Genomic DNA, 26,023 nt, shown 5'->3' with positions numbered 1-26,023 from the left:
CGTGGTGGGCCCAAGGCCACAATTGGCCAGTTTCGCCAAGAGGTGATCATGGGATACCAGATTGAAGGCTTTTTTGAAGTCAAGATATATGACATCAATCTCTTCTCCCTTGTCCAGATGATAGGTCACCTGGTCATAGAAGGAAATGAGATTTGTCAAACAAGACCTACCCAAAAGAAACCCATGCTGGCTATTTCTTAGGATGTTGGCGTCGGCCAGTCCTCTTTAATAAACTTTTCCAAAATCTTCCCCGGGATAGAAGTCAGGCTGATAGGCCTATAGTTAGCCAGATCCACTTTCCTCCCTTTCTTGAAGAATGGCACCACATTGGCCTTCTTCCAGTCTTCAGGCACTACACCAAAGTGCCAGGAGTTCTCAAAGATCCATGGCAGAGGCTGGGCTATGATGCTCGCCAGCTCCTTGAGTACCCTGGGGGGTAGATTGTCAGGGCCGGCTGACCTGAAGGTATCTGGCTTCTCAAGGTGTTCCTTCACGAGGTCAGCATTAATGGAGGGCAGGGGATCTCCCTCACCCAGACCTCCCTGTCCTGTTGCGGGCATGGGCGTCCCATGGGACTGATGAAAGACTGATGCAAAGTACCCATTTAATAGTTTGGCTTTTTCCTGGGCGTCAGTTGAGATGACGTGTTTGTTAGGTCCCAGCATGAACTTTCTCACTTTTCCTAATTTAAACATTACTCTTCGCTGCACTGAAGAAAGCTGTGGTGACTCTGTCAAACGCAACTGTCTTACATTAGTACAGAACTTCGGGAAAGAAGTGACGAATCAGGTCTATCTTCTACTGTATTTTAGCCTTCACCTTTATCCAATTCATTGTTGCATTTTGTTTGCTGCAGTGAGGAATAGCCTTGAAGAGAAATTTGTTGTCATCTGTAATGACAAATTGTGTAGATTGTTTAGACCAGAAAAGCACATTGAACAAATAGCTCTTAATATTTGTGTTTTCATATTCAAAGTATTTTAAAAATATTTTAAAAAGGATTTTGATATTTTTAGAGTGGAGGAAAAAAAACCTGGCACATTTGCAATATGAATAATTTTATTAGACTAAGTTATCTGTCAAGTGTCTTTGGGAGTAAAAAATGAGTATGGAGTCCCATAGAAAAAATTATTTAAGAAAAAATGTGTTTTTTTTAATATTTTCTAATGGTGTAATTTTTGAGTTAATGTTGAACAGGATTTAGGTAAATTAGTTTTACAGATTATTGGTACAGTCTCTCTTTTTAACAAAAGTGAATTATTTAAAACTGTAACCGCAACCACAGAATCATCAGTCTGTGTGTAGATGTTTCATTAGTGCAACCAACAAGAATCCTTTTGGATTCCAACCTTTCCTCTATGAGTCTGCTTGGGCCAGAGGTGAAGCCACAGTTTAAAAAAGAAAAGAAATGTGAGTAGAAAAGCAGGAGAAGAAAACTAAAGGTTGATCTAATGATCACTTTCATGGAAAAAAATTGAGAATAACCATTGCAGAACTCAGTTACCAAAGTGACAGACTACCGTCTCTGTGCCTTCTTCCCTCCCTGCCCTAAATTGCTATCACCCATGAACTCTGGGTCCCATAGAGGTGGTTGAGTATCCTTCTTCTGCTACTAGGATCTTGAGTATCTTTTTCGTAAGACACCCCATCCTACATGGCCTGCCGAGCTTCCCACAGGATTCTCCAGCTCCAGCAGCTGCTGTGTTCTGTACATTAGGGATACCATGTGAAGGAATGAGGCTCTTGAAGTACCCTCACCTCAGTCTGAGGCTTTTTGTGATAGGTAAGAGAAAGACTTCCACCTGTAGGACTTTGGATTGGGCTGGCAGTGTGGGGCTCTCTTCCTTTTTGAGTGCAGTTTCTGCTCTGCTCAGCTACCTGGCCTTTAGCATCTGGTGGTCTTCATAGCTGCCCCATGGAATGAGAGCAGTTAGCAGCACATACTATAACTGAAATGCTGTCAGATCAGGGTGCTCACTAACAGCACTATGAAGCCATGAGTGGAAGGAAAAAAATCTGGGGGAAGAAGGTATCACTCTGATCACCAGCCTTCCTTAGTGGTTGCACCCATGTTTTAAGCCCCACATTCCATAGTTGGTCAATGTGCAGAAACCCCACCTATTTACATGGGAGTTCCTGCAGGATCAGGCCTGAGGGGCATATAAGGATCCCTGTAGCTCAGATGCTGATGCTCTTAAGAAAAAGAGGTAGCTATGCTGTTTACCTTATACCACTGAAATAGATAGTGAGCAATGGGCTGCTTCTTTTTGAGACTGAAGCTGGGACTTGGATCCAAAATATTCCATACAGCTCAGGATACACAGTGTGGCTCCAGTCAGCTTGGTGCTTCCCTTACCAGGCCACCTGAGGGCTGCTTTCATGTATGCTTGCTACTGATACCCTCAACCTGAATAAGGACACATTGTGCCTGAAAGCTCATCTAGCCTCTCTCCAAATATACACTTGGTTCAATAAAAGCTATCACCAAAAAAAAATGAATAGTCCCAAGTAGTCATTCCAGGGGCTGGCAATAAATGGGCCCTGAACATAGCCCCTGCACCTATAGCAGGGAAGGGAATGGAGTAGGAGCATTCCAGCAATTACTGTATCAGTTGAATATTCCCTTTAGGGCCATGATCCTGTGGCTGGTTAAACACGCTTTAGGCCAGCTTTGAATGTCTGGGATGCTACACAGACTGTCCTAATACAAGGTAGGGCCTATGCTTGCTGCATTTTTCACCCTTAGAATCTTGCCCAGGCAAAAATGACAGTACATGCTTGTTTGTAGATGGGCTGCTGGTTACCTGCCAGATTATGCTATTCCCAGGAGCCATTTCATTCACTGCCCATTCTTTCAGCACAGAGTGAAGTTTTATGTTGACAGGTAGTCACCTGTTTATGCTACATCACAAAAAAACACATTTTATTCTTGAATAATTGTTACTAGTGAACTCAATACTCATCTTTTGTGCCCAAAGACACTGGACAGATAACCCTGTAGCTGATAATAGCTAGGCTGTTTTGTGCAGTTGATAATATAGAAATATCTCTGTACTGGCAAGAGAGCAAGAGTTAGTATGGCAGTCTCTAAGAGTTAGCATTAATAGCGAAGCTAGTAAATTTAAGTATCAGTCTGGAATATGGGGATGATATTGAGGGGAGCAAGTGTGGATTGTACACAGTGTAAGGATGCAGCAGCATCAAGACCCTGCAGCACTGTCCCTGATGGTGTGTCATTGAGCTTTGCCAGTGTCCTTCCTCTCATGGAACCTTCTAACAGGTAGGTAGTTAGCAAGTGATTTGAAGATCATTGCACAGAATAAATACTTTCCCTTTTGATATAAGTGGCAGGAGGTTCAGAAAGGAAGATCACTAAAGTTCTGTTGAATGAGGAGGAAGAAAAGGGCAAAGTTGAAGGAAATAATGCAGTTGGATACTAGAATGATAGGCACTGTTGGAAAATCTGACTGGCATAACATGATGTTCTTCTGTAGCATAAGGGAACCTGGGGATTACATATGATGGGTCTCTATATTTATTGTTTCTAGCAAACAGGGTACATTCACTGCCATAGAAAAGCAGTCTTTGTTTTAATCTTCTCAATGCTGCCAACACAAATTGGTACTTAAAGAGATGAGACATGGTTAACATTATCTTCCTTAAGAGCAGGAAAGATTTATGAGGACAATTATTTGATAACTTAGTTGACTGGAGATAAGGTTGTTTTTTAGTCAAAGATTCTTAATAAAGCAATCTGCCTTTGAACTGTTTGAACAGAGTAGATAAATATGACATCTTAAAGAGTTTGAATGAAGCATTTATTATGTGGTTTAACAGCTCAACCTTTCTTCCCTTTTATTTCCAGATCTTGGAAATAATAACATTCTGCATTCTCCTGTATTTTTATAAAAGAAAAGATGTGAAGCACATTGTGGTTTTGTTAATGATGGTAGCGCTACTTGGTAAGAACATATTATTCTCTTTAATATTCCTGTCTCTCACTTGATCACTCCTTGTCACTTGGTCCCTTTTCTTGGATTATTATTAGAAATGTTTTTAAAGTGGCAATTAGCAGGAGACTCCTTAGGCATTTTACTTGATTTCAGTGCAATCTCCTTATGAACATACTTCCTATGTTTATAGTTAGGATTCATTATTTTCACAGACTAGGTTTGCTTCTCTGAACCTGATTTCTGTGTGGATATTGTGCAAGGACTTTTTGTCTCTGCCATTTAAAGAAACCCTTTATCATTAGATCCCTGAAAGAGTGAAATACAGATTCTATGTGAAACTCCATATGGCTAAGAGGACTTTTGGTGATTGGGGCTAACTGAGGAAATCAGTAATTTTAATACAAAACCAGAAAAAACCTCTTAACCTCTGTGTAGCTGAATGCAGCTCTGCAGTTTGATCAGTTGGGGCTTCCTCTCTGTATCCAGTTACACCCACCTACATACACATTTTTCCCCAAAACCAAAGTTCTAACAAACACAATATAGTTTATGTTGCTGCCTTTTCAGATATGAAATAAGATCTAAGTGGGACACTGAAAAGTGCCTAGAGTTTGCCATTATCATCAATGAATGCCAGGGCCAGAAGCAATAAAGAATCAAAAGTTTGGAAGAGACTTTTTTTCCGTAAGTTTTATAAAAGGCAAATCCGATTCATTTTTGAGCAACATGATATAATGACACTTAAAACTCTCCTGGGTGGGTGTATGTGAGGGGTATGTCACCTTCCAAAGGATATGAAGTATTCTGGAGAAGATTTAAGTGTCTGATTCGGCGCCAGTGTAGCCAGTGACAGCATTCTCATAGACTTCTGTAGGTGAAAGTTTGAGCTCCAGATACATTTATGAGATGTACCTAGTATAGTCAGGACACTTCTGAAGGAAGAAAACTTGAGCAGAAAATGCCAATGTTAAAGGCTCCAAATGTTTTACAGGATCCTTCAGTTTTAGAGAACTTTTGCTGATTCTCAGGCAGCCTGCCATCAGAATCCTGAGTGATGTCCCAGCAGGCTGATGGGGGCCTGGCCCTCCCAGTTCTTCAATTGTTTAACAGCCCTGCCATGGGCTGGAAGAAGGCAATCTCCTTATTCTTTAACAGCCCTGCCATGGGCTGGAAGAAGGTTTCCAGAGTCTGGAGCTCTAAGACAGCCCTCCTATACTTGGATTTTCAGAGCCCCTGCTGTAGACCCAGGAATCTGTGTCTAACTTGGTTTCTGAAGCCTTACATTGAGGTCTACTAGGTTTCCCAACATAGTGATATGAGCCTGGAAGCCTTGAGGACCTTCTTGTAGCTCCAAGCTCTGCTGCAGAGACAAGGTTTCTCAAGGCTGCTGTCATGGGTCTGGGAGGCTTGAAGTCCTATGCTGAATTTCTGGAGTTTGTGGTCCTGGGGAAGACCCATCATATGGACTGCGCCAAGCTGGAAACTACAGAGCTTCCAGACTCTGGGGCTGGCTGGCTAGGACTACATGAATCCTATAGCCCACTGGCCACGAAATCAGGAAGTCCTGATATCCCTGGTCCTGGGGTATTCTGCATGGTGGGGCTGTTGGAAACCCTGATAGCCTACTGCAGTTACAGACAATGACAAAAATGTCCCTTTCAGTCAGTAGCTGCCAGGGTCCTGGAAAATGCATTCACTTTCAGAATTATTATGCATCAGTATTTACACAACAAAGTGATTTCAGAATTTCTGGGTCATGGGAAATTTTGAAGTATAGAATTTTACTTGAAGCCGGAAATTATAGTTTTAGTCTGCTAAAATGGTAGTCTTTTGCAATTCCCCACTGAAAACTTAGATTGGATTCTTCAACCTGTTCATTCGCCTCTCTGGCTAGCAGAGTCTGGGAGCACTGCTCTTGGGCCACAAGAAATGGCAAATTGCCTCAGAAGGTTCACTAGCATCCTTTTGGTTGACTGATGTGTTAACAGACTTCAGAGAGTCTTGCCTGAAAGGACGATGGCCAAGGTTGGCCTCTTTTGCAGGTCTTTATAGAAGCAGCTAAAGGGATCTTCAGTTTTCTGTCTTTGGCAAGGCGAATCCCTCCCCTAATGCCTGGGAAAGCCTATCCCCAGGGAAAAGGTTTTATATATAAATAAAATTTAGAGGGACTTATTTAAGGAGGAGAAAAGCATGTGTTTAATAGGATAGAGGGAGATACAGAATAAGATTTATGTTCATTGGGAAAAAAACACTGAGGTGATATTTACAAGAAATCTGAAAACGGTTTGCTCGGTGCAGCTCTGGAAGTTGATTTGGTGAGAATTGCCTTACCTCATGTATACACTGGGAGTTACTGTATGCTTGGAAAAGGTTTCAGATTAAACTGGGATTTCAGAGCTTCCTGCTGGTTACAGCTGGACAGTGACATCATTGGCAACACTATCTACATGGAGCCCTGTTATCAGAGATAGCAAAACCATTTCATTCTGCTTTGTGGCTACTCTAATGAGATAAACTATTTCAGTTTAACAATTGAAATACTGAAGCTAAAACTGAAATTCCTAAGGCTGTATAGAAACAGGATGGAAACTGCCCTACCATTTTTGATAATACTATCATAACAAATATCTTCACCTTTCAGCAATCTAACCATCAATTGGAAATTCAGCACTACCAATTGTTACTTTAAAATCCTATTTCCAACTGTAAGTCTCAGTTTCTACATGCTGCTCTCTAACAGACTGAGGTTACTGATTTTTTTTTTTTAAATCATCATTTCCCTAGCATGTTTGGCACCTGTTAAAGGCCAGAATATGATACATTTGATCACCTCAAATATTGCTTTTTTCTGGAATAATCCTATTGATTTCAGATACTACAGGGTGAGCAGTCTCTCATAGAACTTGGTTCTGATAGTGAAGTTTGCATGTGCAGGGGCCACCACAAGGCTAGTGAAATCTTGTGGATTTTTATAGCAGTTGTAAGCAAAATGCTTGGAATTATAACCCCAGATCTAAAGCGCCCCCTCCCCCCTTATCTCCTGCCCTGAACTCTAGGGCAGTTCAGATTGGTGCGCTGATTTGAATTTTGCAGCTGTAATAACACAAACTGGAACGCTGAAATTGGATGCTTCTGAACTTTGGAGAAGTTGGAATTGGATCTCAGTGGTGGGACTCTGTTCCCTACTATTAATTATTTTCTGTTACCATTACATGTGAGCTTTCTCTTCTCGTCCTGCCATGCCATTTGTTTTGAATTTGTTACATTTCACTTCTGATCATTCTAATCTCCCTGGTTTAACTTCAGCAGCAGGGACTACAGCAAACTAAGAGCCCAAAGAAAGTCAAAGGTCTGCCCATGCCTGGATGACCCATTGGGCTATCACAGTTAATGTATACCTATTCTGTAGCCAGTGGCACACAAGGGAGTGCCACCACATCTGCCTTTGACTCCTCAGCCCAAATAAGCAGGTACCCATTTGAGTTAACTGGGAGCAGTTTTCAACACAGGTTCAGAATGAAGCTGACCATCACTTCTCTGCATCTTTAATAATAGCCTGTTCCAAAAGAAAAGCTTCCTGCATTTGAGTCTAACCATCAGCCCCTTTCCTGGCTGGTACGAATGAAAAAGCTAGTTATGCTCCATGAACTGATGATTGACAACACTATGGTCCATCTTCTCCCCTCCCCCTTTCCTCTCCCTGTCCCAAGCCATCGATTTCCTTTAAACAAGACTTCTTTGTGGTGATGTGTTTTTTTAAACCTGTTAGTATTCTTTTTCAAAGAAAATCATATAATGGATTAATAACTGTTCCTTTAAAATTCATTCTGATCAATGGACTGGATCCAATAAAGGGCTTGGTTGCCAAAGGCACTGCAGAGCCTGGCTTCACAGTGCACAAGGCACCTGGACTCCATGTACAATGCACTGGGGGAGGAAGTTAGATACCTCAAAGTGGGGTCTTAAATAACCAACACATTGAACAGGTTGCTGCCTAACACTAGCACGTTCAGTGGGCAAGTGTCCAGAGCCAATAAGGAAATGTTAACAGCAGGGGTCTGATGTAAATTCCTCCATAATCTGGGCTTGAGCTTGCAGGAAAGTACCATCATAAATTTGGGATTGTCTGCTCAGAACCCTGTCCTGAGAGTAGATGCCTACAACTGTTTCTTAAAAACCACTGCAGGACTTACCCCTTTTCTTTTAACATGTGGTGGTAGCAATGGTCCACTTTTTAAATAATGGCTTCCTGGATAGGGTGACCTTCTCAGAACTTAGAAACCTAGATTTAATTCCCTCTTTAGAAATTTTAAGGCATCTGTGGAGTTTAGGTACCACTTCTATCAGGGGTTTCAATATCTCACTGTTGGACTTGGGTACTACAATTCCACTACTCAAGCATCTATGACCTTTTTTGACTTTGCTCTTCCAGTATCACCAAAACTCTGACATACTTTTAAATAATTTCTTCCGTGTTAATTTCTCTTTCTCTCTCTCTCTCAGCATCAGTGACTGTCGTTTCAGTGAAGGCTGTGGCAGGCATGATAGTGCTCTCAGCGAGGGGTAAAATGCAGCTAACTCACCCCATTTTTTATATCATGCTTGTCATAATGGTTATATCTTGTGTCTTCCAAGTCAAGTAAGTTAGTTCTTAATTACCTACTAACCTTCATACCCATTTATCTGCCAGTTTTGTTAATTACCGATGCTTAATGACTCCTAGTGTGAATGCAACAAATCTCTCATAGATTCCACCCAGACACACAACTTGCCTTTAGCTGATTGCTTTATTACTCATCATACAAATTTATTCTGTTTTACAACTGATTTATTGCAATGCTACTACATGTATTTTTCAGTGCAAGATTTTTCAAATACCATTTCAATTTGCCTGGTTTTTTTAATCCAACTTTTAAGTGAAACTTGCTGTTTTCCTGCTTCATTGTTTTTACTTTCCCATATGCCTTGTAGACCCATTTATGGTTTCTAGTTAAGTAAACGGACAAATCTACCTTTCAGCAATGTTACCCCAAATATACAAAATTAATTTCTTTCCCACTGATAAGTATTTCTTTATGTATCCTAAGATGGAAGAAAATAAAAGCCTCTTTTCCTCTTTCCCCCTCTGCATGTTGTCTTCAGTGAGAAATCTCTGCCCAAATACAGGCTGGGATGGTATTCCTAGCCCTCTTTAGAAAATAGATAAATTTTGGACAGTGCTTGGCAGAACAGGAGGAGACCTCAAGTTTTTTGCTGCTGGCCTCCAGCCTGCTAAGTGATTGTTTTATGCTGCCTTTGGAGATTGCTGGTGGTGGCTGCTTGGTAAAATATAAGTCACAGCTGCCTGGAGAGTCCATTTTCTTTCTACCAGTCCCTGTGCTGTGGAGGCAGGCTGCTTCAGCACAATTCCAAGTGCTGGTTTCATTAACAGTTTCCAGTAAAATAGCCAGCTCAGCACTCTAATGGCAGTGCATATCATTGCCATATGAGGATCAGAAAAAAACTAGGCATTATTATGCAGTGTGTCTCGATGACTGACTTGGGAACTCCTCTACAACAATCTATAGTGGTTTACATTCAGCAATCCTCTCCTGTGCACTTAAAAGCAGAACTAAATCTTGGTAAAAGACAAGCTACTGCTTGACCCTCTCCCCTCTTGCCAGACTTTTTTATTTCTACTTGGTCACAACTAAATGTGCCCACTTTCCTTCCTGGCCCCAATCTCCCTCCTAACCTTTGCCTTCTCTCTGAGCCAGCTGTTACTCCTGGTTTTTCATTTTATCTTGATCTCTCTCCAATTCCATTTGTTTTACTGGCTCATGTTAACTCAGAACAGCTTGTGCAACATCTTTTTGGATTTGGTGCTGAGCATCAGCATCTACATTTGGGTCCCTGAGACTGAGATTGTTGCAAATGGGAGAAAATAATGAGGTGTTTTGAACGACTTCAAAATCCTGACTATCCTGTGGATATGCAGGATTTCTTTATTTTTAAAGCACCATGGAGACTGTTCAACAGTTGCTAAAATAACCAGGCAATTATTTTAATGGCTAAAACAGATCAGAGTTTGGACTTTGACTGTTCACATATATCGTACCAATGAAACATTTAGCATAGTTATTTTTATAGTTTTCTAAAGCACTTTGCAGCCTCCTGATTTTTTCTCTTTTTGCTTTAAATGCATTGTTGGCAAAGGACAGCATGTGATGGTGTGGTGACACTGAATTAACAAAGATACAGACCAGTTTTTGGAGCTATGATCCATAATTTTATGTCTAGATATTGATATGGCAGGTTGCAACAGATGCCCATTCCCTTTAAACATGAGCAGTTGCTTTGCTTTTACAATGGATTTGCATAGATCATGAAGGTGAATGCATGAACCCATATTTTAGTCTTGGTCCTATGGGTCCCTGTACAGTGCATAATCATATTGTACTCCAGCACGCTCTAACAAAAGCTAGAGGTGAATTTTTAAGGTTTGCTTCTCAGAGATGCAATGCAGAACTCATTGTCCAAAGAAGGAGCACGTTACACTCTTCTATGCTTTCCCACCTTAGAGTTAGTCCAGGCTTTGGTCCCCATAGAAGCTGAGGGGTATACTAGAAGTAAAGATATGTTTGCAAACCAGCTTTTTAATCTAGCTAGCTTGAATAACACCAGCAGTAAAAACAGGACAATGCAAACTTCAGCAAAACCTGGACAGGTCCATCTGGGAGCCTAGGTACATGCTATGCAAAAGTCTATGATATCACATCTTTCCAGCTATTACTTTCTGTGCTAGAAAGATTACAACTATCCCAGGTTTGCTGTCCCTGGTGCCACCTTATCTTTGCCTTCAGCATCCCTAAACTAAGTTACAGCACCTCACTAGCAGCAGTGCTTTCCAGAACCTGCACAGTACTGTGGTTTATGACTGCCCCCTCCCCACAAAGTGCTTCTTCCATGCTGGCATTGGTGGTTGGCTGGGGGCCTCTTGACAACAGCCTGGGGCTGTTTATTTTATTCCTTGTGCTAGAGATCTGGGACTTGGAGTGGAGTACCTTCATGCTCTATTACTCGGCTGGATCTCAGCTAGAAACTTGCCCATTGGGTACAGAGGAGTAAAGCTAATGCTAGACTTAAATAACGTAAGGAAGGAGGATTTAGATGTATTTGTTGTCAATAACATGCTGGAAGATTTGAGTGAGCTCCTTTTCTTTCTTCTGGAATTGGTTTTTGGGTTTGTTTTTCTTTATCTTTTAATCACGCTACCAACTACTTTCCAGCTGTGTTTGCACATGCTTCTCATCCCGCATGCCAGTGAAGGCAGTGAGCTCTGGATGGCTCTGTGCAGGTGCAGGAGGCATACATGAGAACTGTTCTGAGTTTTCTCCAAGAAGCTGCGCATCTCCGAGAAATGGGATTTGCTTGCTACCAAAGTGGCTCACAAATGAGACCGATATGAATTTGCCAGAGGTGACTAAACAGAGGAGTGGCTTCCAGATACGCTAACCCGAGAGTCCATTGGATTCCACTGTCAGTTATACATTGTGCAGTATGGGATAGCAGGAGGAGGACTCCTTATACTGGTTTACTCATAAGTGAGGTGTGTCCATAGCAACACTAAATCAAATTAATTCCCTCCAAAACAGAATAGTGGCAGTTGCAGACTGACTTAATTAAATACATTTAGGTCCCGAGATTTTTTCATTGGGGATGTGCATATGAATGCATGCCAGCTTCTGCCCAAATGAGAAGAGTTGGACCAGTACAGCTTCTGTTGAAGACAAACTCTCTGCCATCAACACTATAGCTAGGAACAGACATTACACACAGACCAATATAAGTGATCAGAAACTGGTTTAAATCTGTAACAGAACAGAAATTCAGTGCACATAGACCAGTTTCAGAATGACTGAAACTAGTTTAAGATAAAATTGGATGGATGTAGTATCATACTTAACTGATTTTAGTTAAACTGGTTTATTGAACTTCTGTCCCAGATCCCCTCCCGACACAAGCTAAGTCTCAGTCCCCCTGCATCCCAGGATGCATTCAACCCCAGCTAGTCCCGTCTCCCCATCGCAGATTCGGTGGGCTAGCATCTGCCCCAGATTGTCTGCTCCAGCCGAGCCAGGCAACCCTGCCCCCAGCTGTCACAAAGATGAGGCAGCCTTGCCAGTCCCACCAGCCGTGGCACAGGAGCAGATTGGGAGGGAATGGACTCCTGCCCTGGCCCCAGCTTCCCCCAGCCAGGGCCTGCACAGCAGGTAGGGGGGAAGCTGTCAAGGCAGGGGATTTCTCCACAGGGGGTTCTGCCGGGCTGCAAACACCTCTGCCTGTCCCCTCGACAGCCAGCCATCTGTCAGCCATGGAGGGGTGAATTAGGGAGGATGGACCCCAACTCTGGCCCCCTCAGCCAGGCTCTGAACAGCGGCGGAGACATGGGGCAAGCCCCCTGAGGGAGGGGCTTTTTCCCCTGCAGCACAGCTCTGCCAGGCTACAAATGCCCCAGTCCCACACCCTGTCAGCCACGGGGGAGGGAAGGAGGTGAATGTGGGAAGAAATTGACCCCTGCTTTGGCCCCAGCTCCTACCAGCTGGGGTCTACACAGCTCCCTGAGGCAGGGGCTCCCCCCCAAGGTGTGTGATTCGGCAGCTCCAGCCCCACCCCCTTACTGCCCCCCTGCCTCTCAACCACATTGGGGGTGGGCAGAGATGGGAGAAATGTTCCCGCACTTCAGCCTCACCACCCCAGCTGGCAGGAGAGGGGGGGAAGCCCTCTGAGGCTCCTCTGGGCTGCAAATGCCCTGGCTCTGCCCTCTCACTAGCCACCCACCTATCAGTTTTGGAGGCTTTTCCCCCCCTCACCACTGTGCAGATCCTAGTTGGGGGGGCCAATGCAGGGGCCCATTCCCCCTTGTCTGCCTTCTCTTGGCTGACAGTTGGGGGGCTGCCAAGGGAGTGGGGGCTAGGGCATCCACAGCCCGGCAAAGCTGGGAGGCGTGCACAAGCACCCCGCTTCACCAGTGCAGGCATCTGCCTGATTTGAGCTACTGATGTGTGAATGTGTGCTCTGTTCATTAATGGTCCGATCTATGCAAGCTGCATAGATTAAATCGATTCCGCCTCGGGCTTTTTGACTGTCTGCACTTAACCTGAGCAGTGGGAAGTTTCAAATCTCCTGTGTGTTTCGTCACCTACTTAAATATATACAGGGGGTAAAGGCCTGATCCAAAGATGACAGAAGTCAATGGAAAGATGCCCGGTCTCTTCAAATGGGCTTTGGATCAAGGTTTTAAAAGGTGAAGGAGGAGCCTGTTGCTGGTGACAATGGCTTAAACATAATCCTCCTTATACTAATCAGCATTGTGTCCTATCGTCCAGATCCTATCCCTCTTATTAGGTGCCTAAGTGTGATCTTATTTCCCCTTGCTCAAGTCCCTGAAAAAAGCATTAATACACCTACTTCTTGTAACATGCTATCATCTTAACCTTAAGACAAGGCCACAAAAAGCAGTGAGCTGGGTGAGAATCCTTTCACCGTTGAATTAATGTTTTTTCAGGAGATTCAATAGGATCACTATTTGCTATCTAAGGCCACTTAGACACCTCATTAGGCAGAGCAGGATCTTGCTCTATGTACCCTTTTGCTAGGTGTACCTCTGCTAACAGTCAGGAATAACTCCCATTTATTTTAAACCAGGTTTCTTTTAATCATCTTTTATTTTGTAGTATGTATCTGCACTGTGCAGAGTCACCACCAGGAAATAGATGTGTTGCAGACATCTTTTTATATTGGGTCATTAGATGAACTGATGTGAAAGTATCACACCTACTGCTAAGCTTAGTGCTAGTACACAGTAAACAGCATAGTTAGGAGATGTAATAACTGTCATCTTCCAGGTTCTTGAATCAAGCAATGCAGCTCTACAATGCAACAGTAGTTGTGCCGATTAATTTTGTGTTCTTCACCACCAGTGGCATCATTGCAGGTTGGTTTTGACTTTCTATCCCAGAGAAATCATGTTTTAAATAGAATAGCTGCACCTTCTTATTTTGCTTGGGGGATTACAACCAAATATGATCACTTTTGTTTTCCTAGGAGACCTTTTCAATAACAGGTGTGGAAACTGTGGAAAATGATCAGTTCAAAACTTTGAAACAAAATAGAAGTTGTCAAATTCTAGCATTTCTAGTATTGATGTGCATTTTACTGTGTCCTGCCTTAGGAAAGGTACCTAGGTTAGTATTAGCCTCAGTGTGATGTACAGTAAATGCATTTGCCATGTGTACTCCCTATCCTAACTGGTAAAGTCATTTTAACAGCATGGCAAGCTACTCAAATGACAACCAGCTGTGTTTTCTAGTGGTGAGTGTATATTCAATTTCAGAAGGCTGAATTCTAGGTTAAGTGAAGGAAATAAAAGACTCCAAAGACTTTTTAAGTATTTAACATTTTATCCTGGGTGAGACCTTTGAACTTGATGACATTAAAAAGAGACTTGAACAATTGTGGAAATCTTGTGCATCACAAGCGCATGAGCAGCAAAGATGATTTAGAGGCTGAATCAGCAACAAGCTGTTGTTAGAACATTTATGATTCATTTGACTGTGCACAGGGGGCTATCCTGTCATTAATCTGCAGGAGATCCCCATACAGTACAGCCATTAATGCAAAGAGGAATTCCACACAGATATTGCCTCAGCATCTGTGTTAAAATAGCCCTTTACCTTGTAACCAAGAGACTTTGGCTGAAAGATGTTGTAGTGGTGTAACCATATGGAGAATCTGGCCTTGCCCTGCTTTCAAAGGTCAACTCCTTATTCAGGACTGTCCTCAGAACTGTGTACATACAAATTTGGACTGGTTTACTTTAAACCAGTGTAAACTTCAATAAACCCCTGTGTGGTTTAAGAGGCACTTATTGCAGGTTGTCTTAAACCAGTGCCTAAGGGTGCCTATACATGTGCTCTGATGCATTCTGATTAGAGTGCATTGGAGCAGACTCAATATATCAAGTCAGCTCCATGTTCTTATTAAAATGCTCTAGCATTCCTGGGCCGTGTATATAAGCCCCTGTGGGTTGAAAAATGACTGCTGGGGTGCTTTAACTAAAGCTTGTTAGAGGATCTTTAGTTAAAGTATCTCACGGCCATTTTTAAATGAATGGGAGCTAAATACATGTAATGCTGCAATGTTTTAATTAGAGTGGCTCTCTAGGAACCATTCTAATTAAAATATTCCCCCCAACCCCTAGCATGTGTATAGGTACCCTAAGCAACTAAACTAAACCCCAAAACCTGATTTAAGCTGATGTAGGTATGTGGACATAGTCTTTTGCCTGGGTTAAGCCAAATCTATGTGTCTCTCTGCTTGTGGAGAACCTCTCTGAGTGTGACCTGAATGAAGACTTTGTCAAGCCTGTAAGATTTGACTGTGCAGAATACAGACAGGATACATTAAAAACTATGCTTATATATTACAAGGGTTTTTTAGATGCTGGTGAACCAAGATGTTGCAATGCAGAGCAACTGGCAAAACAAGCAAATGATCCAAACCAGATGGGTTAAAATCTTGTCAAGTTCTGTGCAATAACTGGGCACCTAAAAATGCCTAGCTATTGAACATAGACATATAATGTGAACCCACCCAAGCATTTGTATTAATACCATATTTGGGATTTTTTTCCTACTTGAGTGTAACGCCACTTCTAATCCTTTCAGCTGTAATTCATATCACTTGGAATTTGCTCAAAATCAGCAGTTCTTATTTCTGTCACATTCTAGGGGTCATATTTTATCAGGAATTCCAAGGTGCTGCTTTGCTGAATGTGTTCATGTTTCTGTTTGGGTAAGTGGCCTTGACTGAAAATATGTAACAAAGTTTGTATTAAAACCACATTAACTTTGCAGAATCAATTTTCCTTTTCTCGGTAGGAAGAAACTGCTTCTATTGTTAAGTATTATGGAACAGTCATCACAGTAGTGTGAAAAATATTAAAGCCAAGGCTAATAATATTTGTATTTTGCTTTGGAGGCCTCCTTTTAAGTCCAAACATCGAACGCTATTCATACTAGCTACTTGTGAGCCACTAATTCTTCTGACAGAAGAAACACGAGCAGCACAGCATGTGTTCCCTTTGTAAATGAGGGAAATTATGGATTTTTTTCCACCTGCTTTATGTGTAAGAGCACTTGTCCAGGAAGTGGGAGATATGGATCTATGGCTATTTTCAGTCGGACTCTAGCCAACATCTACCTTCCAGGAAAATGTTTAAGACTAGGCTTAGACTTTGGCTGACTGAATACACCCTCCATGCCTCATCTTGAACTTTGGTCACTATGCAGTATATGCAAAATTTATGGATATAACAAAATCCAGACTTACCTTCCTTAGGTTGACCCCAAGGTTTCAGGCCTTTCCCCATTATCCTGCTGAGTATCCATAGGGCTCTGGCTGGCTCTTGCTCATGTGAAACTCCTTTTCCTCTAGAAGTTCTTGGTCTTACAGTTTAGTGGAGGAAGACCCTAAAAACTTTTGGGGTCCCCTGGATTTGAAAAGGTAAGTCTGCCATCCGCATAGGAACAAAATGCCTGCTGCTGCTAGCTGCTCTAAAATCACTCATCACAAGATAAATTGCTAGATTAAAAAACCAAAATAGGTGTATTGTACAAGTCAGAAAAGAGTTGTTAGGTTTGGAGATGGGAATACAGAAATAAAACAGAACATCCTTAGTGCTACAGCTTCTAGGTGTTCTCTCTGCTTCAAACAGCTAATAGCCCACTTACCTCTGGGGTGATCTTACAGTCTCCTTGACAGGGTCCCCTGCTTCAACCTAAGATTCAGGTGCCTCCAAGGGACCCCACCTAATCCGCAGTTGCCTATCCATTCATCTCTTGTCCAATCAGTTCCTAGGAACATTTTCTGTATTTCACAGATGGTCTCCTCCAAGAGTTTCCCATCCACCTGATATGTGTGCTAATAGAGTCCCCATTGCTACACAGGAGCTGGGCCATAAATAAAGTATAATTGGTTGTTAGGTTTTCCTGGTTTACTGAAATACATATTTTATGTAGGGTACCATATTTCATACAAACGCATCGATGATAAAATGACCCTACCTTATTCTTAGCTGCAGATAGAGACCAAACACAACAATAGTTAGCTCAACCTGCAGGGATATCTGTGCATGTAGATCCAGTCTCCCCCAAAATGACCTGCTGCAGATTTGGGTACACCATGACAATGGGAAGAGAGAGAGAGAGAACACAAGAGGGAACATGACTTCATAAATGTAAAGGTGTTAGGATGCTCACTCAGAGGAGGAGTTCTGGATTCCAGTCCCTGATCTCAGAAGTTTTTCATTGCCTTTTATCCAAGGATTGTTTAATATAGTATGCCCCGGGAGTAGGGACCAGAACCCTGAGTTGTCCCCTTCCAGTGGCCTTAACCATTAACATATACAGTCATGCTCCATCATGTTTGTTCTGCTTCTGACCTCACAAATCTTGCATTCCTTGTTGCACGGTGGCCAGGAGAGGTGGAGACTATTCACATCTCAGCCTTGCCTCTAGTCTGATGGTTGAGGCAAATTTTCCTAGAAGGTAACAGATGTAGACTTGACCCCCCTCATATAAGGCAAGGCTGGGCATCACCATCACCACCACCACCACCACCACCACCACCTTCTCTGCGTATGGCTGCATTATTTATTTATTCAATTTATATGCTAACCTTAAGTCTCAAGGCAGCTACAATTAGATGACAGGATAACTTCTAAAACGAGAACAAAACAAAGAGAAATAGAAGATACATAAAATAGAGATCCTCTAAACAATATCTCAGCCTAGCTTTGTTTGTTAAACGCCTACCTAAATAGGCAGGTCTTACATTGCTTCTGAAAGATGTTCAGGCTTGTGCTCTGGCAGACCTCAAGAGGAAGGAAGTTAATTAGATAAAAAACAGAGCTCTGCTCAGTGGTTTCAAAAAAACGCTAGGGACATGTACTCTCAAGAGTGGCTTCCGTGTTCTAAATCGGAGTGGACAGCAGTACCTGCCTTGCAGCCCCAGTTCAGGGGTAGGAGTTATACTTAGGGACCTACTTAGTTTATGATTTTGTGGAAACGATGAACTTGGGCATTGCCCATGAAATAAAAAAAACCCAACTTACTAAATCTAAAATGCTGGCTCCCCATTGGGAGACAGCAGTCCGCATGGCCACTGTGGCCCAGCCTTGCAGTGTGCTGGGGGTGGGTGGAGCCACTGGCCTGAAGGGGATCAGCCAAGATGGCACCCATCCCCCTCCCCCCACCACTGATTGACTGAGAGGGCTGCCTGTCATATGGTCCTGTACTTCTTGGTCAATTGGCAGTGAAGGGTGGGGCCACATGATGGACAGCCTTCTCATATAATCAGCTGTGGTGAGGGGTGGGGGCTGCATGGCAGACAACCCTCTTAGCCAATCAGTAGTGAGGGGCAGTTTCACTGTGAAAAGGCCACAAAATTGGCCCTGCATGTCACTAGTGGCCCACAAAAATGCCTTTCACTCACTACAATTTAGGTAGATCCCTAGCTACAACCTGCTTTATTTAGTATTTGATAGGGCAGTGTGAAGCTTTGGTCCCTGATTCAATTTGGCAGAGATTCAGCCAAATTCGGTGGCCAAATCTCCAAATCCATATTGAATCAGAGGACCCTTTAATCTCTCCAAATCGAATCGGAACCCTCCAAATGGATTTGGAGAGATTCGGAGAATCAGACATAGACACAGCTTTCAATGTTTTTTCTACATACCTCTAGGTAGCAGGCGGCTCGTGAATGCTGTGATGCTGGGGCACATGGAGTGCCCCACAGAAGTATGGGGGCTCCCCAGCATGCTCAGCAGCAGACACAAAAGTGGACCAGAAACACTTCCAGTCCACTTTTGGGTCCCCAGGGGAGCACGGGGGAGCGTGGGGGAGGCCCCCAGCACACTCCCTGGTGGACCTGGAAATGGACCAGTAGTACTTCGGCTCCACTTCCAGGTTCGCCGCCAAGCACATGGAGGGTCCCCCCACACTCCTGTGGGATGCTCCATGTACCTCACCATCTCACCATTCACAAGCCATGCTGTTACCTCAAAGTATGTAGAAAAAACATTTAAAGCTGTGTCTGTCTGAATCACTCATTCTCTGACTCAGCATCAACTCTTCAGATTTGGATTCAGTCGAATCAAATCAGGGACGGTGATCTAAATCAACTAATTGAATCACTGCCTGACTGGGGCCAAATCCAAATCTGAATCGAATAAGGCCCGCTTTGCACACCCCTAGTATTTGATATTGTCTACCACTAGGTGGTTCCCCATTGAGCGTAAAAGTCTGTTTGTGTCCATCTTTCCCCACCCATTATATAGAACAGTGTTTCCCAGCTTTATGGCCCGGTGTGCTGGATGAGTGGTTTGGGGGTTGGTCAGTAGGCTGGAAATCCCACAGAGTTGGTGCAACCCAGCCAGTTGGCCTCACCCTGCATATCTGGGTCCAGCTGCATGCTAGCACAATCCCCAGGGGTCCAGAAATTTGGCAGCAAGGGGATGGCAATTAGCACTGCCACTACTTCCCCATTGCCAAATTTCTGGGCCTTTTCTGAAGCCCTGTTGGCCAGATAACAGGGCTCTATAGGCTGGATCTGGTGTGCAGGCTGGGAGTGAGCATGCCTGGTATTGAGAAGCTTGGGTGCTTATTTGTGAGGTCTGGATTCCATTCTGGGGACTAGATGCTGGAGCAGCTAACTCGCAGATGCCTCACTACTTTAGAGAATAGGTGAAGCTAAAAACTAAATACTCAAAAAAGGGCAGCCTAAGTGTTGTACAACCAAGTATGAAAAGAGTAATTAGAAATCCTTGACTGGTTGTTAATACCTAGGGGTTCAGGTGATATATGAGAAATCTTTGGGAATCTTTCACACAAGCTGAACAGCAAATCCTTAATCAGCTCTTAGCCCAAACCAATGGGACCAACAATTGCATGTGACTGTTTCCTCTGCAGCTAGGACTGAGGAGACACAGTGCACTACTACTTGGTTTCTGTGACTGACAGTGTTTGTAGTGGAAGAGACTGAATTTGCTCTTCACCATGTTCCATCCATGCCTGTGACACACATGAGGTAGTGATGCTGTATACAGGGTCAGCTTGTTAATGCATATAACTTCCAGGTCACTGCTGGCCAATAGCCTGGCTTTAAGATAGAAAATCAAATGAGAGACAAAAGAGTTTTTGATTGTTCTATAACGTTAGTTAACAATGCTACCATAGACACTATGTGAACATGTATGTTCCTTGTTATGGTTTAATTTAGATCTCAGTTCACAAACCAGCAAAAAGTAATGGATGACTGAGGTATCTCTAAGAACATAATTCAGTATGTGGAACCTTTGTTACTGCTCTTGATGTCCCATAAAAAGTGTAGGCTGACAGCAAACACAAGAGCAGTTGCAGGACTCCTGATCCAAAATAATTGCAATAATGAGTCTCTTTACTTTTAAACTAAGCAGCTCAGATTTCGAATCCATTGACAGAGAAGCATGGAACCCCATGAGAATATCTTTATGTCAGAAACAGCAAACTGCTTCTTAATCACATCATTATAACATTTCTGCAGGTGTCTTCTGTCATTTCTTGGTGTTTTTGTAATCACAAGAAATCAAGAAGCAAAGCACTTACGAATTCCTTATATTGACTGTGGACACATTCCTGGTAAGTAGGTTTTAAGAGTTTTGAAAGATGGAAAAATGAACAAAAACAGTTCAAAAGAAAAAGTGGAGGGAGGGCCATTTGTTTTATTATGGCTGTTCCTTAATTTTTTTCCCCCTGTCCCCTCAGGAAAAAAAAAGATGGGCAAAATACAACCAGATTCAAACAGTTTATCCTACGGCACTTTGTCTAATGAAGGCGACATGGTGAAAACTCAAAACTGAGAGAAGAAAGCACTTTTACATTCCAGTTCACAAAATGAACTCTGTTTATTGAAATCATATTCATGTCCACTGTTTGCTGCAAATATTCTGTGCGTGTCAAGGAACTGTATGTTGACAATTCTTAGCATTATTTAAGCTTCCTTAACTTATCCCAGGGCTAGCACAGATGAGCAAGGAGGGCTTTTGTGCTTAAAGAAAAGCTAGTAATCATTCAAAGGAGTTAGATATTTTCCTCATATAATACTACTTACTAGTGCTTTGAGACCAGAATTGTACAAGGCTGTTGCCTAAAGGTGCAGGTACGTGCTTAGAATTATGTTTTTTAAACAGTATTTGCCCCTCTGCATCTTTACATACTTAATGCTTTTAAAACCTGGAATCTTCTGTTCAGTTACCATCATCTAATGTATTTATATATTTAGAGGTATTTAGGTATTAAACGTAGAGGGAAGTCCTTTTTGCTTTATTTAATTATTTTCAAAGGAATGGTTCATGTGGAGAAGGTGAGTGGTAGTTGTTCTGAAAGACAAACATATATGTGGTATCTAATCTACACTGAGGTATGAAGAAAGCATAGGCATAAATTCCTCTGAAGCAGCTCTCTGGTAGGGAAGTTTATTTTTGTCCTATTGGACTGGAGCGGCAAGCAGGTATTTCAGGCTAGTTCACTCTGATATTTGTCCCCTGTCTTCCTTAAGAAAAATGAAAAGCCAGCTTTTGGGGTCAGGTTTTTGAAGAGTGTGTTTTTTGAGAGGGGAAGCCAAATTCCCTCTGTTGTTCTTTTTTTAAAAGACTCACCTGAGAAAGAAATTTATTCAATATGCCGGGCCCAATCTTGAAGTCAGTGGAAATGCTGAGGCTTTAAAGATCACAGGATCAGACCAGCAGAGGGAAAGCCACTATGATAACATATATTTTTCTTTATGAAAAAAGGCTTCTTTGCATTCTCCCAGTCAGTACTGGGGGGCATCTATTCCATGCTAATTTGGGGGGGGGGTGGAGTCAGAAAGTCCTAATTTAATTTCAGCCATTGATTCATGGTGACAAAGTTACTTGCAAGCATTAATCTGTGTGCTTCCAGTTCTGTTTTTATTGGGTAATATGAATCTACCTCACATGTATGCTGTGGGGATTACATAAATACTCTGGGGAAAAGGTAAAACACTTTAAATGTTCAGTGTTATTTCTTGAACTTTGTACAAAATACATCACAGAATACTTCTACTCCTGTTAGTTGTGAATTACTTTTTAATAATGGGCATATGTCATGAATATGTATATATCTCCTTTGGTGTCTCTGAGATTATTTCTTTTCATTTTTTAAACAGTTTTTTGTAGTTAGATTTTTTAAAATGTTATTTTAGAAGGAATCTAGCCAAAGAGAAATAGGTTAAACACTTCAAAGTACCCAAATATTTGTGCATTTGCTACACACTGATCTTCCTACATCCAAGATCCAGGGTTCTCTGAGAAGATTTTTGTCTTTTGTTTGGCTTTTTTTAGTTTTTTGATTTAAGCTTTACCAATTGGGATAGAACTACATAGTGAGAGTCAGTGCCACTGCCTTCTTCTATCATTGGTTGTGCTCATTGCTTATGTGTATCTCTGGGGGCTTTTTTTTCTCCATGAATCTTCCAACAATTAAGAGAAGCAACCAGTTTACATTCCTAAAGTCTAAAGTTAAAAAAAAAAAAAAAGGATATATACATTTTTTGTGCACTCCAACAAAGTGAAAATGTAAGACCCGTTTTGACTGCCAAGTGAAAATGTATGCATTAAGAAGGGAAATAGGATCCCTTTAGGTTTTTGTTGCTATTATTTCTGAGAGATGTTAGGGTTTGTTTGTTTTTTCTAATATTGGCTGCAGAAAACTTGTTTCCATGATTTGGGAGGTGTTAGGCAGAAAATAATGGGTCATCAGTGACAGGATTTATTGTTAACAATTGGAAATTGAAAGCAATGGCCAAATGCATTATTTATTTTCAAACTTCTGTAACTCCACTTGTGTAATACTGCATCTTCTTCTGAGAGTTTGAACAAAAATAAAAATGTGGTCTAGAGATGAATTAAAAATAAAACAAACCCCCTGTTTGGGTAAATTTGTGTGTAGTTGATTTATTGAATAAAAATTCTAGAAGTCACAAACATGATTTAGAAACCTAGGCACATTCCAATTAATCTATATCAGGACACATGTTACATTGTTGTAAGCTGTAGCAGTGGAGATTCATTATTATGGTGAAAAGAAAGGTGACTTGTCAGTTTCATTTTGTTTAGGATCAGCTTCTAGTCGCTTTCCTTTCAGATTGTACTGTGCTTAGATTGAAATACCATAAAGGAATGTTAATGAAAACATACATCTTTTCACTGTAAAGGAAGAAAGAGAAACAGTTCCACTTGTATGATATGTTGTAAGACCTTATGTTTTGTCCTAAGATCATAATTTTGGGCCAAAGGCGACTTGTGAAACCTTTATGTGCAATAGAATCTTTTTAGAGCCTGAATAGGTCCTGGATGAAACCTAACAAAGTAAAAAATAAATAAACCTGTGACCTAGGCTTAACCCCTCTAAATGGCCTCCATGGGTTCCAGGGTGTTAGTCCAACAAACCAGAACCAGGAAGATGAATTCAGCATGTGTTACCCTGATCATAAATACTGTTGTAGAAGCCAAAACATTGACTGTGGAACTGGAAACAGTTACTAATGAAGCAGGAGATCTGGCTTTCTGTCCCTTCTAAACCTGAGGAGGTTCAAGTCCATATCTCCTACCTCACAGGAGACTGCCCAATCACCAAACTATAGACAAAGTAAGCTGGAGACACTGTCCTTGAAATTGTGCAGAAAGGAGTGCAAGGTCCAGGAAGCCGCAGAGAGGGAGCACAAGAGGGAGAATGACTTTGTAGGGCATGGCTGTGGTACTCGCCAAGGAGGACTGTGTCCTAGGTTCTAGTCTCTGCTCTCAGGACTGTTCATGCATTTTACCTTAAACAGCCATTGGATAAAACCAAAAATAAGGCTGGGGGCAAAGACGGAAACCCGTCCTTCTTTCTCCTGCTGTGTTTTACAAGAAGAGAGTGAGCTCTGATCAGTTCTTTCAAAAAACAGTTTTAAGTATCTGACTTCAGGAAAGGATTATGGGCTTGAAAACATGTTTCTAAGGTGTCTAATTCTCCCCATGCACTGTTGGAAACATAAGCACCTAAAAGGTAGTCAGCTAATTTGTGGTAGCTAATTTGTACTTGGACCTAGCTGTAGGTGCTTAACTTGGGGTTGTGGATTCTTCTATAGGCCTAAAATTTAGGCCTTGAAGTACTCAGCCAAGCAACGCATAATTTCTTTTATGGATCTAGCTACTGGTTTTCAAAGTCAGAACTGCGTTTGCATTGTATTTGAATCTGCAGTCCAGTTGATTCACCAGTCAATGCTGTCAAAATATTTGTCAGTTCACTAAGACTCAGGGTCTAGAATTCAGGCATCATGATAGATGGAGCTCTTGCCTGGCTTTTAAGTGGAGAGATAGTCACAGAGGCCATCTAAAGTCTCTGCAGAGATGGATTGGACATAAGGTCAGAGAAAATTGCTGATCACTTTCAAATGAGAGCTACTGAGAAAATGATTAAACAATTGGCTTTAGTACCGAATATTTTACGTGAAGTTAAAGTATTATTGTAGCACAGACTGTTAATGCTTCAAGCCTGCAAAGTGGCCAGCAGCCATTAATGATGAAACCAAGTTTTGTATCTTGCTGGGTAACTTTAGTAAAAATGGAAATGATTGATTTAAACCTCCAGCATATGCACACACTTGCCAGCTCTCCAGTTGGAGATTTCCACTCCTGGAATAGGCATTGCCTCCCCAAGGTGAATTTCTTGGAGCATGCCCCCAATGTGCTTGCCAGGATCATTAACTTGTCAGAGGAGCAGCATTGTCATTTGTCTGTTGTTTGATATTTGATGGGCCTAAGTCCAGACAAGGATCAACAAAGGAACAGACCTTGTCTCTCCCCTTAAAAATGATTTTGATTTCCAATAGTATGTTTAACAAACCCAGAAATATGCCTTACCCTCTTCAACATGGAGCACCAAGAATGAGAGAGAAGACAAGTGACACACAGGTTGCTAATAAGCAGTTCTACACAGTTCTGTGCTAACGCTTGCTGCTCATAATGCATCACATGGCATTAAAATATATCAAACCACAACATACTTCAGCCTCTAGTTAGTGTTCCAGCAACAGGTGCTTGACATTTTATAGGGGAAATATAACAACATGGATAAAGAGGATGGTTTTAATAGACATACCAAACATCAGAGCTATCCACTTAATGTGGTTTTCATCAGACAATGCTTCATAGCAGACAATCCCTGCAAATGTGACTGTCTGATGAATATATGTGCGAATGTATTTTAACATTTGATGTAGTAACAGGTGTCTCGGGCAGAAGCAATCATGAACTTAGTAGTTCTCAACCTTTTTGATTCCATGCTCTGTCCTGTCCTTAACAATGGCCAAGGGACCCATGTGAGGGATCCATATGACCTCCAGTATCAGGAAAACTCCATCCAGAACTGGACACAATATAGTGTCACTTCCTTAGTGCATTGCCATGAGCCCACAAGGCAACACTATGCAGTCACCTGAGCTACCTGCACTCATGCTACTCTCACACTGGAAGCAGGATAATTGTGTTAGCATGATGCTGCACACATGCAATTATCTCTGCCTCTAACTGCTTGAGATCATCTAGTGTGACCTCCAGAATCTCACAGGCCATAAAATTACTGCTAGTTACTCCCCCATAGAGCCTAATCACATTTTATGATAAAGAGCTCCATCTGTTTAGCTTGAGTTTCTTAGTGTAAGGTTCTTGTGGTTCAACTCTATACCTCTCCAGTTTTTCAGGTTGGAGTATTGTTATAGCCCTGATGGTCAAGGAAATATGCAAGAAGCAAAAAAATCTTGTTTCTCCACTTCTTCAGCATCCTGGCTAGCAGAAATGGAGACAGTAACCTAGTATTGGTTGCACAGTCCTGTATACTGAAGTAGGAATCCCTTTCCTGCTATTCTGCAGCTGGAAAAATTATAGAAACTATTAATAGATATTGTCACTGCCTGATGAAAAAAAAAAT

The 26,023-nt window shown here is 42.0% G+C and overlaps 1 protein-coding gene across 1 annotated transcript in view; it reads left to right on the top strand.

Moving 5' to 3' along the window:
* The window catches only part of NIPAL2 (NIPA like domain containing 2), an 84,739-nt gene extending 63,517 nt beyond the window's left edge, over positions 1-21,222 (top strand). Inside the window, exons 6-11 of the mRNA XM_019527985.1 lie at positions 3,866-3,962; positions 8,457-8,592; positions 13,841-13,929; positions 15,725-15,788; positions 20,577-20,671; positions 20,798-21,222. Coding sequence (XP_019383530.1) covers positions 3,866-3,962; positions 8,457-8,592; positions 13,841-13,929; positions 15,725-15,788; positions 20,577-20,671; positions 20,798-20,892 — 576 coding nt within the window. The 3' untranslated portion in view covers positions 20,893-21,222. The remainder of the gene's footprint in view (positions 1-3,865; positions 3,963-8,456; positions 8,593-13,840; positions 13,930-15,724; positions 15,789-20,576; positions 20,672-20,797) is intronic.
* Positions 21,223-26,023: the final 4,801 nt, after the last annotated feature.

This window comes from Gavialis gangeticus, unplaced genomic scaffold, assembly GCF_001723915.1.
Source record: "Gavialis gangeticus isolate Ggan-Ray unplaced genomic scaffold, GavGan_comp1, whole genome shotgun sequence".
Classification (NCBI taxonomy): Eukaryota; Metazoa; Chordata; order Crocodylia; family Gavialidae; genus Gavialis; species Gavialis gangeticus.
This window is presented reverse-complemented; position numbering and strand designations above follow the sequence as displayed.